This window comes from Psammomys obesus, unplaced genomic scaffold (assembly GCF_907164565.1).
Source record: "Psammomys obesus unplaced genomic scaffold, mPsaObe1.curated_primary_1811, whole genome shotgun sequence".
Taxonomy (NCBI): Eukaryota; Metazoa; Chordata; class Mammalia; order Rodentia; family Muridae; genus Psammomys; species Psammomys obesus.
This window is the reverse complement of record NW_026596046.1, coordinates 27,366,432-27,386,300: the sequence shown is the minus strand read 5'-3', so window position 1 is coordinate 27,386,300 and position 19,869 is coordinate 27,366,432. Positions and strand designations below refer to the sequence as shown.

The 19,869-nt window shown below is 38.1% G+C and overlaps 1 protein-coding gene across 15 annotated transcripts in view; it reads right to left on the bottom strand.

Moving 5' to 3' along the window:
* Dlg2 (discs large MAGUK scaffold protein 2) overlaps positions 1-19,869 on the bottom strand; it is a 1,446,492-nt gene that overhangs the window by 361,968 nt on the left and 1,064,655 nt on the right. For all 15 annotated transcript variants that reach the window (XM_055623355.1, XM_055623352.1, XM_055623367.1 and 12 more), the window contains 2 exons: positions 16,777-16,921; positions 14,449-14,587 (listed from right to left, as the gene is read on the bottom strand). In XM_055623355.1, the coding sequence (XP_055479330.1) occupies positions 14,449-14,587; positions 16,777-16,921 (284 nt within the window). The remainder of the gene's footprint in view (positions 1-14,448; positions 14,588-16,776; positions 16,922-19,869) is intronic.

Below are 19,869 nucleotides of genomic sequence, written 5' to 3'. Positions count from 1 at the left end.
GAACATCTTTGTACAGGGAGACAGATAATACTCAAGTCTCAAGTTACCAATACACGTCTTGGTTTTTCCTTTATACCAGTGGTAACGTGACCACTCATTTTCAGAGTGTGTAGAATCTCACTTAACCAATAGTTTTAGCCACTCTTCCTGACTTATCATCTTAAACATCAGTGCATGAAGTGATTTAATAAAGAAGTTAGAACTAATAACCATTTGGAATCTTCTGAAATAATCAAGTAATAAATGTTACATATTGACCTAGTATGTTCTCTGTCGGGAAGTGAGCACATTTTATATGTATTTTGAAGAGTTTTCTGGTCAATGGGGGACAGGATATGAATGGAAGATGGAGCTGAGGCTGACTATAGGGTTTGTAGCAAGAGTAACATTGGAATAGATCATTTACTGCGATCATTTGCTGTGAAAGGGAAGACTATGAAGAGGTAGGAGGAAGACAAATAACAAGTCTACTCTTGTAAATACTGTTTACAAGTCTAAGAGGAATTCAAGTAAGAAGCTGATTAGCTCCAACCAAGGACCATTCATGGAGATAACCTAGAACCCCTGCTCAGATGTAGCCCACAGCAGCTCAATATCCAAGTGTGTTCCCTAGTAACGAGAACAAGGACTGTCTCTGACATGAACTCAGTGGCTGGCTCTTTGATCACCTCCCCCTCAGGGAAAATCAGCCTTGCCAGGCCACAGAGGAGGACAATGCAGCCAGTCCTGATGAGACCTGATAAGCTAGGGTCAGATGGAAGGGGAGGAGGCCCCCCATATCAGTGGATTTGGAGAGGCACATGGGAGAAGATGAGGGAGGGAAGGTTGGATTATGAGGCAATGAGAGAGGGGCTACAGCTGGGATACAAAGTGAATAAACTGTAATTAATATAAAAAATAAAAATTTAATTAAAAAGCTGGTTAGACAATGAAGATATAGACATATATCTTACACATAAACAGGAAGTGGAGGGTTAGAAAAACTGAGTATTACAAAAAATAAAACTACATACAACTTAATGTCTAATACAAACTCAGTGAAGTAAATTATGGGTCAACTGCATATAATAAACAATAATTATATAGCTATCGAAATATTATCAATGATTAGAATTTTTGATTATCTTTCTCTGCTAGAATATTATACAATCTTATTTACATTCTGTTAATTTCATGACTTTTATATAGGTACATATTATTTTATAATTAAAAATAGATTAGAAACAAAAAGCAGAAATCCAAATGATGCATAAAGCTGGTTGATAGGTAATAAGAAAATGGCTTTAGCGGTGAAGATTGCAAAGGATGTTTGAGAAGTATGCAAAAGTAATATTTTTAAAATGCTTTTTACTGAGATGTAACTTGGTTTGCTATCTATATTACTGACATCATCTGAAAGTAGTAAGTGGATTATATAGGCCACAAATTTATTATTGTCTGCAACAGAGTAAGAATATATCTTTGGAATGTAATAATGATAGCCCACAGTTTTCTTGTATTTGTTAAGGTGTTCATTAACAATTAATAACTGATGATGATGGTAATGAATAATAATGAAATGATATCGCCCACAGCAGCCAATTTTACAAGTAATTGCAGAAGTTACCTGGGGGTGACAATACTGTCACAGCTGACTCACTAGCAAAGTATGTACATGAGAATGTACATGGGTAGAGTGGGGAATTAGCTATTTTCTATGTTCAAGCATCATCTCAGGGATAAATGGTACTTAGAGTAAATTCCTAGCGGAATAGATCATGGCCAATTGCCCCAAGTCATAGCATGCTACCTGTTTCAACTCACAGAAATAAGGGTGGAAACAAGCTGCTCATTGTGCTGTTGACAGAAATTGACTTGCAGCCAAAGGGACAACTATGAACCAGTGGTTGATGTTCTTTATATCGATCCCCACAAAGTTCTCCGCTGTCCATCATTAGTCCACTTTCTCCTTTTTTATTATATCATTCAGTCTGAAAGGATGATGATGAATTCATTGTGTCACAAAGTAGCACAGCATCGACTTAAGAATTTGAAGTTTACATTGATTGCATAGGTATAGATAAACAATAACCATCTTCCATAAAATAGTAGGTACAACGTTGTTTGTTATGGGCATAGAAAATGAAGAATATCTGTAAAGGACATCTATATATCTATTAAATGCTCATTACTTTTTATTTTTGCTAACATTGACTTAATTTTTTTCTGACAGTAAACAGAAGCTTAACATGTTTTCACTGTATTTTCAGATGTTCTTTAATTAAGATTTCCAGCTTCCCCTTTAATACTCTGCTTCTAACTGGATGACTCTGTGAGTCGCATCTCTAGGCTTGTGTAAGTCAGCTTTGATGGTTACATGGAGTCTTCATCCATAAAGGGAAAACTCCCCTTGTAGCTTTTGCTTAATGGTCTATTCTGCATCTGTATCATGGTCAACCCATTGCCTCCTTTGCCTTGTGACATTTAGGAAATTTTCACTAGTAGGCTCCCTGTTGTAGAAAGCAGGCAAGCACACAGAACAGAATGGGTAGCTTCAAGGCATCTGCCTATGAATCCTTAATTTGCTGACATTTTATAATGAACTTTGTAAAAATTTATGAGAAACCTACTTATGCCTTGTAGAATTTTAATAGAGAAATCCTACTTGATGTTAGTAATGGGCTGCTATGAGAAAAAAAACAAGAAAGAAACAAAACCGCACAAATTTTCCAAAACGCAATTACATTCAGCTGAAGGAGTCAGGTGAGGAGACTGTTTATATAATGCTAGGCTTCATTGAATCCTATTTTATATTTTCAGTTAAGGTAGTATTAGATGTTCCCTGTAGTTGTAAAAATAAACCTTTTCAGTAAAGCTATCAGATTATATTGTTCTCATAAAAAATGCTGTAATGTGCTCTTCAGCATTAGTAAGCTGAAGCAGACAGCGAATACACCCTGCTTTAGCAGCTGTGTCATATTGCTGGCTAAATCTCAATAAGTATTTAGAAGATGTTTACCAAGAAGCTTTGTTTGTGAAGAAGTTCACCTTAGAAACATTATTTTAAAACAGTATTGATAACAGCTTGTCCAATCCAATGCCTGTTTCTTTCCACGCACTTCACACACATATGAACACAGTTTATTGTCACAATAAACCTATGAGGTCACATTGCTACTCTGCTCCTTTTATAAATGAGAATGCTGAAGCAGAGTGCAGTTATGTAGCATATCGAAGGCCATGCATTAGAAAGAAATCAAGGCTGGGGTCAGAGCTGAGCAAGTGGCCTTGGGGACTTAGGACCTACTCCCTGAATGTTCATCATAATTCTCAGGTAGGGTCAGTCACCTGCTTACAGCATTCCTGGCTATTTTCCACTGCAGGTTAAAAGCACATAGAAAACAATTGATCATGTAGGAAAAAAGGAAGTTCGCTTAAGCCAAGACTGCCTTAAATCACTAACTTCAAGATAACGAGAAGAGGCTATAGTGTGCTAACGCTCTGACAGAAAGCTCTGGCTCTGATTGTTTCTGAGTCTGTTCCTGATGGATAGCCTCACCTTGAACAATTACTTCAAGACTTCCAGGAAGATAATAACTGGAAAGTCTGTGTTATTTAATGCAATGTCTCCCAAACTTGGGAAGCACATTTCTTTAGGGTTTGTGTTATTTTTCTAGGAAGTGTGAGTATCTCTGAAAATAAATAATGTCAACTTCACCTTAAGATTTTGTATAAAACCATTTAGTTCTTTTTTTTTTATTTAAATCTTTTATTTATTTTTTATTAATTACACTTTATTCATTTTGTATCCCCCCATAAGCCCCTCCCTCCTCCCCTGCCAATCCCACCCTCCCTCCCCTTTCTGCATGCATGCCACTCCCCAAGTCCACTGGTAGGGGAGGTCCTCCTCTCCTTCTTTCTGATCTTAGTCTATCAGTTCTCATCAAAAGTGGCTGCATTGTCCTCTACTGTGGCCTGGTAAGGCTGCTCCCCCCCAGGGGGAAGTGATCAAAGAGCAGGCCAATCAGATTATGTCAGAGGCAGTCCCTCTTCCCATTACTATGTAACCCACTTGGACACTGAACTGCCATGGGCTACACCTGTGCAGGGGTTCCAGGTCATCTCCACAAATAGTCCTTGGTTGGAGTAGGAGTCTCTGGGAAGTTCCCTGTGTTCAAATTATCTTGTTCTGTTGCTCTGCTTGTGGAGTTCCCGTTCCCTCCAGCTCTTACTATTTCCCACTTCTTACATAAAATTCCATTCACTCTGCCCATCAGTTGGCCATCAGGCTCAGCATCTGCTTTGACAGTCTATACTGCAGAAGCTTTCAGAGGCCCTCTGTGGCAGGTTTCAAGGTGGTTTCCTGTTTTCTTCTGGCTTTCAGAGGCCCTCTGTAGCGGGTTCCGAGGTTGTTTCCTATTTTCGTTTTCTTCTGATGTACATCCTCTTTGCCTTTCAGGATGGGGATTGAACATTTTAGTTAGGGTCCTCTCTTTTGCTTAGTTTGTTTAGATGTACAGCTTTTAGTGGGTTTATTCTATATTGTATGTTTATATGAGTGAGTATATACCGTGAGTGTCTTTTTGCTTCTGGGTCAACTCACTCAGGATGATCCTTTCCAGGTCCCACCATTTACCTGCAAATTTCATGATTTCCTTATTTTTCATTGCTGAGTAATACTCCATTGTATAGATATACCACAGTTTCTGCATCCATTCTTCAGTTGAGGGGCATCTGGGTTGTTTCCAGCTTCTGGCTATTACAAATAAAGCTGCTACAAACATGGTTGAACAAATGTCCTTGTTGTGTACTTGCGCCTCTTTTGGGTATATGCCTAGGAGTGGTATGGCTGGATCTTGAGGAAGCGCTATTCCTAGTTGTCTGAGAAAGCGCCAGATTGATTTCCAGAGTGGTTGTACCAGTTTACATTCCCACCAGCAGTGGAGAAGCGTTCCCCTTTCTCCACAACCTCTCCAGCATGTGTTGTCCCTTGAGATTTTCATCTTGGCCATTCTGATGGGTGTAAGGTGAAATCTCAGGGTTGTTTTGATTTGCATTTCCCTAATGGCTAATGAGGTTGAGCATTTCTTTAAGTGCTTCTCTGCCATTCGATATTCCTCTGCAGAGAATTCTCTCTTTAGCTCTGTTCCCCATTTTTTAAGTGGATTACTTGGTTTGTTGCTTTTCAGCTTGTTTAGTTCTTTATATATAGGATATGAGTCCTCACCATTTAGTTCTTAATCAAAGTATTTTTATATCAAAGAAAACAAGGATATCCATCGAACATATTTTCCTTCATTTTAACACTATTTTAATTCTTTGAGAATTTCATATAATCTATTTTTCACATATTCACACATTAAACTCTTTCCCCAGCTCCTATCATAACTCCCCGTACTCCCTCTTATCCCTTCCCATCAACTTTGAGATTTCCTCTTTTTCTTTTTCACGTCTTTCCTCATTGAGTCCAGTTTGTGTTTTCTAACTAGTCTGGAAGTGAAATCTCTCCCGGCCTGTGGTTGACCTACCAGGGGTCATAGCATTGAAGAAAACTGACTCCCCATCTCGGTACGAATCCAGTGCAAACAGTTCTGGTTCCACAGGTATCAGCACAATTTTAGCTCACCTTCTCCTCTCTATGGAAGGACTTTGTCTAGCTGGACCTTGAACAGGTCTTATGCATACTACCACAATCACTGCGAGTTCACATGTAAAACTTCCCTTGGTGTCATGTAAATACTCTTAATTTGATGTTATTGCCCACCTCTGACTTTTATAATCTTTTTGTATGCTTTCATGGGGGCTCTTGAGGATCAGAGGGGAGAAATATATATTGCTCTACTACTCTTGAATACATACTTAGAGGACTTTATCTCATTCATCCATATTTTTTGCTACTCTGCTCACAATAGCCAGGAAACATAAACACCCTACAAATATATACCAACTGATGAATGCATAATGAAAATGTGATACATTTACAAAATGTACATATATATATATATGTGCATGTATAAATATATTCCCAGTTGTTGACCAGTTGTGGTAATGTCTCTGTATTAATTGTCATCTACTCCAAGAAGAATCTTCTCTGATGAGAGCTGATAGATTCAATGATCTACGGGCATAGCCACAAATCATTGGAATCATTTTAATACTAAGTCCAGTTAGCAGAATAATAGTATTGGATTCTTCCCCAGGACTAATGAACTATTTAGCTATGGGCCCCATTAACAGTGCCGGGTATGGATGTTATCTCATGGAGCTGACCTTGGATCCGAATAGGAAGTGTTTGGTAACTTCCATTGTACTCATGCCACTATTTCACCAGTGGGCATAGCTTGTCAGGCCAGGCAGAGCTCTGTGAGACTGATGATGTCTTTTCTTCTTCTGCAGCATGCATAGCACCATGAAAGTTAGTTAGAGATGAAGCTTCCAGGGGAGTACTGGCTTGATTTATTCATGTTTTATAACTCAAGTATGTGGTGCTTTCAGCAATAAGGTCTAGCACATAATCCCGCTATACTACTCTTGAACATATACCCAGAGGATTTTACCTTGCCCATCCCTGTTTATTGCTACTCTAATCACAAAAGCCAGGAAACACAACAACAACAACAACAACAACAAAACAAAAACCAAAAACCCTACAAATGTACATCAACTGATGAATGGATAATGAAAATTTATAAAATGGAATATTACTCAGCTGTTAACAATGAAGTTAAGAATTCCACAGGTAAATGGGTAGAGCTGAAAACATTCTAAGTAAGACAATACAAACAGAGAAAGATAAACATCATATGTTTTTTTTAAATTGTTGATATTAGCTTTGAATCTTCAGATATATATATTCCTTAAGAAATAACCACAGAAGTCAGGAATTTAGTATGGAGTCACTTGGAGGAGGTGTTTTCTAGAAAATAGAGAATGGACACAGTGGTATAAAGGTTTAAAGGTGAATAATAGACTAAGATTGAATTTGGGAAGATTGAATTTGAATCAGATGGGAAGGCAAGGTAGTGCGGGAAATTTGGGAAGGAATAACTAACACTACAGGTCTTTTGAAAAAGCCATATGGAAACCACTACTACTACCATAGAAGTAGTTTCCAACATATATACACATACATATAAAAAGATTTAATGGAGTGGCCCTACAAAAAAGAAACAATACTCCACCCAGACATCTCACGTTAGCAAGAATCCTCAGGACCGGAAAAGAGTACTCCATTTTTAGTTGTTAGTTAATGGGATCGCATTATAGGATATTGCTAATACTCTTGGTCACCATTCAGAACACGATGATAAGACACTCTAAGCTTTTAAAAGAAAATACATAATTTAATCTGTTTTATACTTGGTCAGAGAGCTTTAGGCTCTGGCCCAGATGGTAAGGAGAAAAAGTATATTTCCAAGATCTAAGCTCATATGGGTTGAAACATTCTAGAAACAATGGTCTAGGGCCTACTCCAGAATCACAATGCTGAACACCAAGAAAAATATGTCAAAAACAATTACAGTGCCAAATGCTTATGTTGCTCCTGAAATGTAAGATCAAAGAAATGAAACAAAAGTAAAGATGCTCTACAGTAAAACTGTCTGATTAGATCTGTCTTGCTTCTTACAATGAGCATCATATATAGGCTGTAGCTTGAAATGCAGCTCACATCTCCCCTTTCCTCTGTGTGCCCACTTCTGATGCCTTGCCACCACATTCCAGCTGTGATTTTTTTTCTCTTATTTCTTCACTGGCCCATCAACTTCTCAAAGAGGACTTAAGAGAAAATCCACAAACCAGGTAATTAAAATTCACTGGTTAGTACTCTTCAGTAGATTCAGTAATGTATTTTAGATTAAATCTGTATTCATCATTACCTTTGAATTCTATATCATCTAACCCCTGCCTCCTACACAAGCCTGGTTTTCTTTTTAAAGTCTATCTATCTATCTATCTATCTATCTATCTATCTATCTATCTATCTATCTATCTATCTATCTATCTATCTATGTTACGTCCTGACTGCAGGTCCCCTTCTCTCCTCCCAGTCCCTTTCTTACATACCTCTCTCCAATTCTCCCCTCTCCAACTCTTCAGAGAAAGGGGAAGTCCCGATGGGTACCAATCCTCCCTGGCACATTAAGTCGCTGCAGAACTAGGATCATCCTCTCCCAGTGAGGCCAGACAAGGTAGTCCAGTTAGGGGAATGGGATCCAAAGGGAGGCATCAGAGTCATAGAGGGTCCCGCTCTAGTTGTTGGGGAACCACATGAAGACCAAGCTATGCATCTGCTACATATGTGGAGGGGGGCTAAGATCAGGCCATGCAAGCTCTTTGATTGGTGGTTCAGTCTCTGTGAGCTCCAGGCGACTCTGTAGGTCTTCCTGCGGATATTCTGACCCAGCCTCCAAGCCTGATTTTCTACATGACCTTGGCCTTATTACTGCTACTACCACCACCATCCCACTACCACCACGACCACCTCCTCCACCCCCCCACCTCCTCCACCCCCTCCACCACCACCTCCTCCACCACCACCACTCTATTACTTTTACTCCTCCTCCTTCTCCTCCTCCTCTCCTTTGCAGTGTCCTTTCTCTGATCTCTGGTCTTTTCATTCTTTGGTTCAAACGCTAACTTTGCTGTTTCCTCAGGGAGGCGCTCTCAGGGTGTTTTGTCTCCTGAAGTGTTCTTTCCTAGTCACTGGCCCATCACATGATCCTATAGTCTTTTCTCCGTAACTCTTAACTAGTTCTAAACCTAATTCTATTCATCATATTAATATACTAGAATATAAATTCCACAAGGATAGGAACACAAATGTTTTTTTTTTTCATTACTGTGATCTTGTTTCTAATAACTATGTGTGATATATTTTTAGAAACTGAATATTCATTGGGTGTTCAGTCAATAAAACTGAATATTCATTGGATAAGTCAATAAAAAAGAAAAGATAACTTGTATATATGTCAGAAATATACCTAGTGATTTAGTAGTCTGTAGTTTAGGGGGCAAATAAAACAGATGAGCATCAGTCAGGATCCTGAGTTGTTCTTAGTTATTTCTATATACCAGGACTCTATCCAGAGATTTTATTTAGGTTATGCTTTCTGAGCAACCAAAATATGTGAAAGCCCACTCTACAGTATGGTCAATAGGCAGTTGGGTATATACGTGTCTTTAAGATTGTGTGAACTTAGTTTCTAGCAATAGGATGAGTATCTCTCACAGTGGTCTGGCTCCCTGATTTTCATAACGACACTCACTCCATTCATTAGGAAACAGCAGCCTAGTAAGAGTTTCATTTTGCATTCCAATTTGTTGTTGCAGCAAACTCAGTCCTGAGGACTCGGCTACGCTCAAGCAGCTGATCTGGATGGGGAACAAATGCAGTTCACAGTCCCGCGTACGAGGGAGGATGTGGTGGCATGAGGAGGGGTGGGTAATGGCAGGGAACCGGTGAAGTTGTCATCACTCACAGGCGATGCCCGTGTGATGACTGTTCAATTCTTCTTTCAGATCCTTCCTCAGCTTAAAGAGACAGAACGAAGACTGTGCTGCATCTTCAACGACATCATTTCTAAATCGGGCTCCACTCCTTAGAAGTGGAGGACCAGAGCAAGCCAGCAGATTGTTCATTTTAGGCCTGTGCTTCTCCCCCATCATGTGACAGCAGATTAAACTATATATAGTTATGGCCCTTCCAATGCTGACAGCTTATAAATCGGACTCAAAAGCCACATAAGCACGATTAGTTTTCAAAACTTCTATTTTTTTGAGATAAAGTCTCACACTGTGGCCCAGTCTGGCCTCAAACTCATGGCATCCCTTTTACCTTAGCCTCCCAGGTACCGGATTATAACACTGAGCTATCACATCCAGCTGACTTCTTCATCACAGAGACTCTACTCTATTGCTATATTTAGGTTCCCTTTCGTAAATTGGTAGAAAAATATTTCTAAATCTAATAAGAATGAGACAAACTAAGTCATGGTAGCATTATTCTAGTCAAAATTGCTTAAAAATCTTTACCATCTATCCATAAAAGAGGGAGTGTAAATCAGAGGAATACAGCAGTCTGTATTCTTACAGCAGACTGAAAAGTGTACTAGACATGTAGAATCAGATGTTTCCAGTTTGATGTGACTTTGGAGGTTGTTAAAGATTTCTCTTTTATAGAAATGGTTCCCTGCTTGCCAAACTCATCATTAGAGATTGAATCTTTGATTTGTTCCTTCAGATAAATATAACAAGCCCTCAAACAGAATACCTAACTCAAAGGTAATATCAAGCACATGTAATCTTCTAAAGATAAACGTAATTTATTGTTATATTAAAACTGTATAGTTCCTTGAAGAAATGAAATGATCCTTTATCCTAAATCTACAGCTGAGGAACTCAAGTTTATAGAGATTAAGTGATTTGAACAGTTGTGTAAGTATTGAGTGACAGGGCCAGGACTCTGGCCATAAAATCATCTCTGAGACAAAGGGTGTGGATATGGGGAGGAAATCTTTAAGGACAAGTTGATTGGAATTCTTAACTTTGATTCTGCTGTATGACATGAGGCATTTTCTTAACTTGGTTTAGATTTTTTCTTTTTTAATTTGTAAACATCAAGACTATCACATCGAGATCATATAGCATATATGTATATATGCATATACATATGTTTAGTTTATATTCCTCTTTAAACATATCCAAGCTATTTATAAGACAAATGTCTGTGTTCATAATTCTGATCAATACTTACATACTTTCAAGTTCAGAATCAAGGTCACCTCTTATGTCAAACTTCATTTGCTCCTATGGCTGTTCCTGTGGTGTTTATATAAACCTCAAACTCGCTTATAAATTCCTGTGATGGTATCAGGGATCTCTGATAATGCGCCACCGAACAGTAGTGATTGAATTCTGTTACTCTCTGGACTTCAACCAAGGACTGGAGGGTTATGAACACTTGCAGCTAAGTTTAGCTCCCAGCACCTGCATCATGTGGCTACAGTTTCTTCTGTAACTCCACTACCAGAGAAATCTACACCTTCTGCTCACCTCAAACGGCACAGACACACATGTGGCATACACACCTACATAGACATAAAAATTAAGGAAACCTTAATTTGTCGTTAACCAAAAGATATTTGGCAGTTAGAAAGGATAGGGACTGACAGAAATTTGACAGAATTTACTTTTCAAACAAGGGCATGATAACTGCTATTAATTGTGATAATTATTTTACAAAAGAAGAAAAAAGTAAAACCAGAATATACAACATCAAGGTTATGAAACAATAAAATTGTCTTTATGGAAAAATCTCCTGGAGCGGAAGGACTAGAAACTGCTTTATGTACTTTTTTCCCCTTCAATTAAACAGTTTTTAGATCCTTAGTGCCTTATTCTAGTACGAAATATTAGTTTAATACAATGAGTGAAATGCTGAATCTATCTCTGAGTGAGTATCTCTGACCCAGACAAAGTTTTCAGCTGGGGCGTAAGGCAGGACACACCAGCGCTGACAGAGTGCACAGAGGAAATTGTGCAGGTAGGAGCTGAGGCTTTACTTCACAGTCACCAGACATTTAGAATATTTCGTGTGGTTATCAGCGAGGATATCTTGCATGGAAACAGAACAGGGTCAAAGCAGGAAGGAAGACAATGAGGCACGCAATACTGCGGGCTGACTAAGAGACTATCTGTTGGCAAGAACATTCTGTATGACTGTAAAGTCAGCTGTGAATTATAATAAGTAAAGGGGCTCTACACAGACATCTTTCACGCATTTACTACCTGCTGTGCTTGGTTCTAGGTTGCTTGCATTTATTTTCTCGTTTAATCGGTACAACCCGCTGAGATAAACCCAAAGGCTCCTTCCTTGCAGAGATGAGGAAGCTGAAGTGTGCAGATGTTCGGTGATTAACCCAAGGCCATAGTTAGTGAGAGCTAAAGCTAGGTCTCACCTGACTGACTGACTTTATAGCTTGACAGACCACTCAGACCCTTTCCAGCCATGCATTTCTCTGATGAAGTTTATTTAAGTTGATTTTCATTTTGATACTAAAGAGAAAATCTTTAAATGCTTTCTAGTTGAATTTTGAAACTGCCAGAGAACAAAGATTTTTTTTCTACTTAAAAGCTATGCAACTACAAATTCCCTTTGAGTGAAGCTTAATTTCTCCATCTCTCCGTTTTTAATTGTTTAATTAATCAATTAATTTATTAATTCACTAGTATCTCTGCTTTTGGAAGAAGAGTATGTTAAACAGCTAGCAAATGGCCAGTATTATAAAGAAGCTTTAATGGATGTTAATTTATTGTGGATCCTCGTAAGATATAATGACATCTCAAATTAAAACCAGTCCCAGCATTAGTGGTAGGCTGAAAGCAAACAGATGATTGCTCTGCTGCTGAAAGGTGTCTATATTTACAGTACGCTTCAGGAAGCCTAAGGATTATCTTTGCCATGGTCCTCATTTTAATTAATAACACAAGAGCTCAGACATCCCCGCACAGGAAAGAGTCTGCAAAGATGCACATTTTCAGCTTCCAAACATTTTGTTTCCTGGCTACAGATATAAGGTGCTAGTTCAGCAACCTGATATTGCAAAATAAATAGGAAATGCTTAATCATTTAAAAACGCATGCCAAAGAACAGAAAAGCCAAAGAGGAAGTACATGGTAGCATGAAGTCTCCTCTACTTTGTCAAGACTGACAGGGTATAAAACCACAACAACCAGTCTCTACTGTTATAGCTATAAATATAGAGAAAATACACACAAATGCGCGCACACACACACACACACACACACACACACACACAATCTCATTTTATCGAGACAGCCCTGGTTGTCCTAAAAATCACTCTACAGATCCAAGCCGGCTTCAAACTTGGAGATCCACCTGCCTCTGCCTCTTTAGTGCTGGGATTAAAGGTGTGTGCCACCACTGCCTGGCTCCTTAATATCATTTTTATTTAAAAAAAATATAAAAAAACAAATTACAGAGAAATATGTAAACTATGAACTTATTTTGAAAAGTCAAGGTCAACCTCCAGTTATATCTAAGTACACATTTGAAGATGTTTAAATTTTCACTATAGGCTGTTACATTGGTCATTCTGAAGTAGGTCAGTCTAAAGGGACTCTGAGAGAGAGTCTTTAATTGTTTGAGTATTTTATGTGTGGTTTGACCATGTTCACCCTTCCTCTGATCCCTCCCAGATCCATTTTATGTCTTCTTTCAAAAACTACGTTTTCCATTTTGTGTGCCCACCAAGGCTAATTCATGCTCCCCGTAAATTCTTGTGTGTGTGGCCTTCCATTAGGAAGCAGTCAACTCCCCTTTCATCAAAATGATTGATACCCAGGGATTAGTTAGCTTCAGTTGTCAGTTCTTACAAAATAGTTAAAAAATCAACAGCAATTGTTAAAATTTCTCAAAAAAATCAAAGGGAATGGACTGCCTCAAAGCTCACTTTAATAATTAAAACATTATTATTTTCATACTGAAGGCATACAGCAGAGTAATAAAAAATAAAGACAAAAAAAAAAAAAAAAGAACGTAGTCAACTCACCAGGGCTATACTTTTAAAGAGAGCTAACTCTCTTGGGAGAGATTTTTGTTTCATAACCATAGTGTCACTTTTTTTTTTTTTTTTTTTTGCCAAAATGTATTAAGCATATACAAATTCTGGAACAAAATGTTTAAAAACACAAAGAAAAAATATGAACATTTTTTTTATTCACCCATAAAATAATTAATTCATTTATTTTTTCACTCAATATTTGTTGGATTCTTACTGGAAATAATTTAAATAAATGAAGCTGTGAACTGTGAACTGTCGAACTCGATTTTTTTTTTAGGGTGCTGTGGCAAGTGGTGTCACTCAGTGTGAGTACTACAGTGGCATGTTCTGAGATTCCTGCCCAGTTCCCTGTTGGAATTACATGGTGTGTTAATTTCAAACTCTTTGGAACTGAAATCACCTCGTTTTTACCCATAGCATTTTCACTAGAGGGAGATTTGGGTAACTACCAAATTCCACTAAGTATGGGTCACCATTGATAGCAAGGAAAGGAAAGTGGAGTCAGAATGGGAGCATTTCAGTTCTGACCTCTCACAACCAGATGGGCAGTGTTGACAAATTACTGCCTTCTTTCTGAGCCTTGGTGTGATCATCTCTCATCAAGTAATGAAACCTACACTACAGAATGGCTGTAAACCTCAAACAGGACCAAATGTGAAAAATCCTAGCAAATCACTTTGTGATGGACACATGTATAACACTGTTTCCCAACAGGGGATTTGTGAGTATGTAGCAGGGAATCCCATTGCACGTCTGCAAGTATTTGAAGATTTTTACTGAAGGTAAACACAGAGTTTGAAGCTTTGGTTTTTTGCCTAAGTAATAGCTGACATGGTACACAAATGAAATGATAATCAACCCAATCAAGCCAGAAGCACAATCTGACCTGGTGTAGTCATCTTCAACGAGCATGTGCTTTGGAATTGGTGAGTACCTTCCTGGAGAGATGGGCGGCAGGGAAGTTTTATATTCTAACGTGCCATTGTTACCAGACAGGAGATGATTTTCCATTGGTGGAGAATAAGCTAAGGAATTGGGGAGAGAAAAAGAAACGAAATAAAATCTTTCATGTAGGTGATTCAGTGTGTTATACTTTAGAGGATGTGTTAAAAATACAAAGGCTTTGCTAAATGCCATTTTTTTCTTGTTCCCCAATTGGGGTGAGTTGTTTTCTGTTAGCATTTCCCATATATAAGCACTTGGTGACCTTTAGATTTGAAAAGATGTAATAACAGTTATATTTGTAACCCAAGTTAGCATAACTAGATGATGAGAAGAATTGGAAGAGCAAACCGACAAACATTTTTCAGAACAATGATTAATTTCCTATTGAAATAAAAATGTTAGCTTCTAATTGTAGGTCTCACATTCATTTCACAAAATTAATATTCAATTATCAAAAGCAAAAGCCTCCCAAGGAATAAATTCTCCTATAAAGCCTTCCCTACTATACTTCCATCATGGGGAGCCTGCAATCTCAAGCATTTTTCTTCTGTTCTTCCCTAATCGCATTGACACCTCTTCACTGATGCCCTCCTTGAGGAGGGCTCCCTTCCACTCTTTCCTCAAACCTGTTGTGTGTGCTAAGATGAACTCTTGAATCCATATTTTGTCTTGTTCTCTTCCTTAAATGGTTTGCACTATCACTATTGTTTGGGACATAGTATACATTCTCTTTCTTACCAATTTGATAAGACTGACCCATTTCAACATTCTGTATGCATGCTATTAATCCTCAGATACAACCTGTGCTTTTGACATCTGTACCACTGTTTTACTGTATGGAGTACCCATGATTTATATCTCTTACTCCATCTCAGATGTATAATTCAAAAGGTAGTTATACTTGAAATTTCTCTGTTCTTTCAAAGATAGATTGGAAATCTCCCTTTTCTCAGTCTCTAAAGGATATTTATTTTTATTTTTCTGGCAGTATATGTTGCCTCTTATTTCTGCAAATTGTGTTGCTCTTGGCTAATCCTCCAGGCATGCTGCTGAGGCCATAGTTGTAGTTCTTCTGCATCTCACATCTTACTTTATCAGGTACGTAGCACATGCTAAATTACTTTGGTTAGAAGGTTTCTGTTCTACCTTTTAAAAAAATATCTGTCATTTCATTTATATGCCCTTTACAAAGTGATTCATAGACCCCCAAAGCTGTCTCCTTTAAATTTATCCAGTTCAAAAGTCTCTGAAGTCAAAACTCTTTCCTATCCTAAGGTAAGTCTTATCTCAGCTTAAGGTCTTCTTTGAAAAAAAAAAAAAAAGAAAAAAGAAAGACCAGTTGGAGGGCAAGACATTTCAGAGCTATTATTTCAAAAAGTAATAGCTAAGGTAATGGACCTTTAGATAAGGTTATTCAGCTCTTAAATTTTTCTTAAGAGAAACATCTAAATCTAAGATTCAACAACTTGCTTAAGGTGATAGTACTAATTAATAGTCCTGAAGGCATCCCGAGTGCACACGATTATAATTGAACTCTCAGCGTTTCCAATCCAGCAAGCTATATCAACAAAAATATCCATTAGATTTCCAGAAAGAGTAAATCCTTTCTAAATTTAGTCTTAGAAGACAGAAGAGAGGGTGCAAGGCCTAACTAGAAGTGCATTTGATAAGGTCCCCAGAATGGTGACTCATGTTAGCTGGTGCCCTAGGAGTCCTGCGTCACCCACTGCTACAGACTCAATTATTTTCTTGATTCTACAGACTATAACAAATTCAGCTAAAAATAAAAGCTATGATGATGACTGAGAATGGTGGTTTCATCATTCCTGGGGACAACACCCTTCCCTAGGAGGAAGTGCAGAGCTATCCAGGCTTATTTTGTCAGCATCTGTACTTTGCTCTGCTGTTACATAGATCTGAACTAAAACAAGGGAATGCAATGGCATGAGAGAACTCGTGTTCCATGGCATTGAGAAATTCTCTACTGGAGTCTTGCCCCAACACCGCTGTAGTCACCCCGTTTCAAAAAAAGAAATCACTCTGTCTTTTCATTAGTGATGGACCCGCCAACCCAGCAAGTGTCCCACCTTCAAGACATGAGCAAAGGTCTTGCAAAAACAACATGGGAGTGATGAATGGAATATTTTCCCTGAAGTATTTCCAGAGTTTGACAAGAGTGAAATTGTAAGCAGAGCTGAAGATGGCTTCGTGGCATTCTCCTTTGTGTAACTAGTGGGCTATTAAGGGTGACACTGAGCATAGTACTTACAGTGAGTAATATCAGGTGGGCCATAAGGATCAGTCATATAAATAGTAGTGGGTTTGCCAACTTTCAGATAAACAACATCAGACGTGTTCTTCAAGATCGCTACAGCTTCCTCATGTGTAACTTCTTCTAAACTATAGTTATTTACCTGAAAAGGAAGAAAGATCAATATGAGAGTATTACCTACAAAGTGAAAGAGAACTGCCTAAGCAGACAATATGATATTTGAAATTATGAACCACCATGTTGTTGTTGGGAATTGAACTCAGAACCTCTGGAAGAGCAAGCAGTGCTCCTAACCTCTGAACCATCTCTCTAGTCCCTCCCCCACTTTTTAAAGATTTATTGTGACTTTATGAAAAGACTGGTTACAAGGATTAGCTTGCTATGTTTAGCTTTCTTCATAGAGTCGGGTTGGAAGGAGACGTGGGAGGGAGCCACAGCTAATATTGAATAAATTGGAATAAATGATAATAATAAGAAAAAAAGAAAAAAAGAAAAAAAATTACTGAGAACATCTGAGGGCCTTGGATCAGTTCCTAGCACTGCAAAGAACAAACACAAAAGCAACTCAGTCAAGAAAGAATACTCCAAAAGCGTTGTATAACAATTAAAGAAAATATAAAGAAAAAAACCCACAAAAATAATCCACCAGATTCCTTCTTTACATATTTCTTTAAGTTAGTGTAACCATTTTGTATACATTATTTTGGAAGCTGTGTGGAAGATTTCAAGTGGTTGTCTGTTTCATTAATATTTAGCAGCATGGCTTTCGTTTTTACTGCTTTGCACGGCTATAACAATTTCAATAATCTCTTGCTAGAGCCTGTTTAGTTTGCTCTTAGTATGTTGCTTCTATAAATAATGTTGTGACAAACAATTATGTGTAGTTATTAAGCTTGGATGTATTTTAGCATAGACCCAACTACAATGGCATTTTTACAATCTTTAATATCTGTTCTGAAAGTCCCCCTTGAAACATGTACCAGTTTGCTCTCATGGCAGCACTCCATCAGCTCTCTCTCTCTCTCTTTTTCTGTCTCTCTTTTTCTGTCTCTGTGTGTCTGTGTGTCTGTGCATAGGGTTCAGAACTGAACCGAACACCTGTGCACGCTATACATATGATTTCATAGCAGGAGGTATAGCCAGTGACTGAAGGAAAGAGTGTTAATGTAACATAAGGATTTACAGTGAGGATATTTAAATGCCTCACAATTCTCTAAGTGTTACCAGCAACGCACCCCTCTTTGTTGTTACAAAGAGAAGCCTATAGCAAGTGTTATTATAGCTTCATGGCAGGGAAGTCACACTGGATTTGTGCAGCACTTACTGGTTTTTAACATAATACGACCAGAAAGACAGCATCAATGGGGAAATGGAAATGATTGTTCAAAATGTATAATTCGAGGTTAGCTTGAGATACAGAGTCAGGTCTAAGCTATATTGAGCGACAGAGAAAACTTTGGCTCATAGAAACAATATATGTATATATATTCATAATATATATGAATGCAAATGCATTATATGGTTTAACTTGCAAATTACACACAATAATTCAACATAGTCAAAGATTAATAAATAATAATACAATAGAGCAATTATAACAAAATTACCAGCCTCATCACCATTGGACTCTTATTAAGTAAAATAAGAAACAATAAAATACAATCATGGTAACATCTACTTGATAACTGAGGTGTGAATGAAGTGATAACAATAGACGGCCCATGCTCCATGAGGATTCTGTGGAAAGAGATGAGTCATATTCCAGGTTGGCTGGAGACTGATACTGTGTGCTTTCATGTACTACTCAGAAAACTGGGAGCTGTAGACAAGCGAGGCTGTGCTGCACATTCCTTCTCCTTTGTACCTTAGTCATATATGATCTGTAGCAGTATTTTTCCTGTTATTTTATTATAAATGCTGATAATCACAGCCATAGTAAGTCCTTCTACACAGCCCAAAATAAATGCAGGCTCTATCCTATTTTACGTATACTAACTTCTTGCAATGATGCTTCTGTCCTCTGTAAGATAAACATAAAATAAAATAAATGTAAGCTCTCTAATAGGTTATCATGGTGCCTCATCATTTTAGTGCATGTCACTGAGGCAGAATCACAAGCCAAGTACTTTTAGCCCTAGGGATCATTCCTTACAAGCAACTTCACTGCTTCCTTAGCTTTCAGGTCGCTGCTCTAACTAGTCCACCTTCCTACAGTTTGTGGGATGAATAAGGGCCATCTATAGGGATTACATGTAAAAGGTCCACAGATACGGAGAACACAGATAATGATGGCAGACCTTATTAGAGAGAAATAATAAAAATAGCAGGGCCCACATTTATTTAATATTCCCCATCACGTATTTGAAGACCATGCATATATACATATTTAAATTTATTTTTATTTATGGGAGTGTTTTGTCTGTATGTTTTTGTGTGCATCACATGCGTGACTGGTGCCCACGGAGATCTGAAGAGGACACTGGATCCCTGGAACTAGAATTATAGATGAGCTTGATGTGGAAAAAGAACCTAGGTCCTCTGCAAGAGAAGAAAGTGCCCTTGGTGGCTTAGCCAACTCTTCAGCTCCTGTCATATATTTTTAAACAAATAAAATATTTATTTTTTTTCCTTCTAGGTCCATAGGTAATTTTAAGAATTTGACCCATTCCACAGATGAGAAAAAAATGACACTTAAAGTGCTTAACTTAGAACAAAGTGGCTCCACAGGCTTCAAATGGCAAATGCACCAGCTGGGTCAAAGGCCCATTGAAAGACTTTTCTCAGCGTTCACACTTAGGTTTTGTTCGTTTGTTCTCTCTGTCTTTTGGAGAATAGAGTCTCTTCGTAAAAGCTGGGCCCGTAACTTTAAGACCCGGTGTGCAGCCTGAAAAGAACCCAGGTCATACCTCACCTGCTGCTCTGATCCATAGCTCCCATCCACAGAATGGGAATTTGTAAACAAAGTTATCCCTGTCTCTTGAACAAAGAGCTCTAGTGTCTGCCTTGAAACCAGCTTGAAGCTATAGCCAGGCTCCTTACTCAATGGGCAAAAATATAAAAGTAGGGGTTCTCTCATATGTTTTTATATTT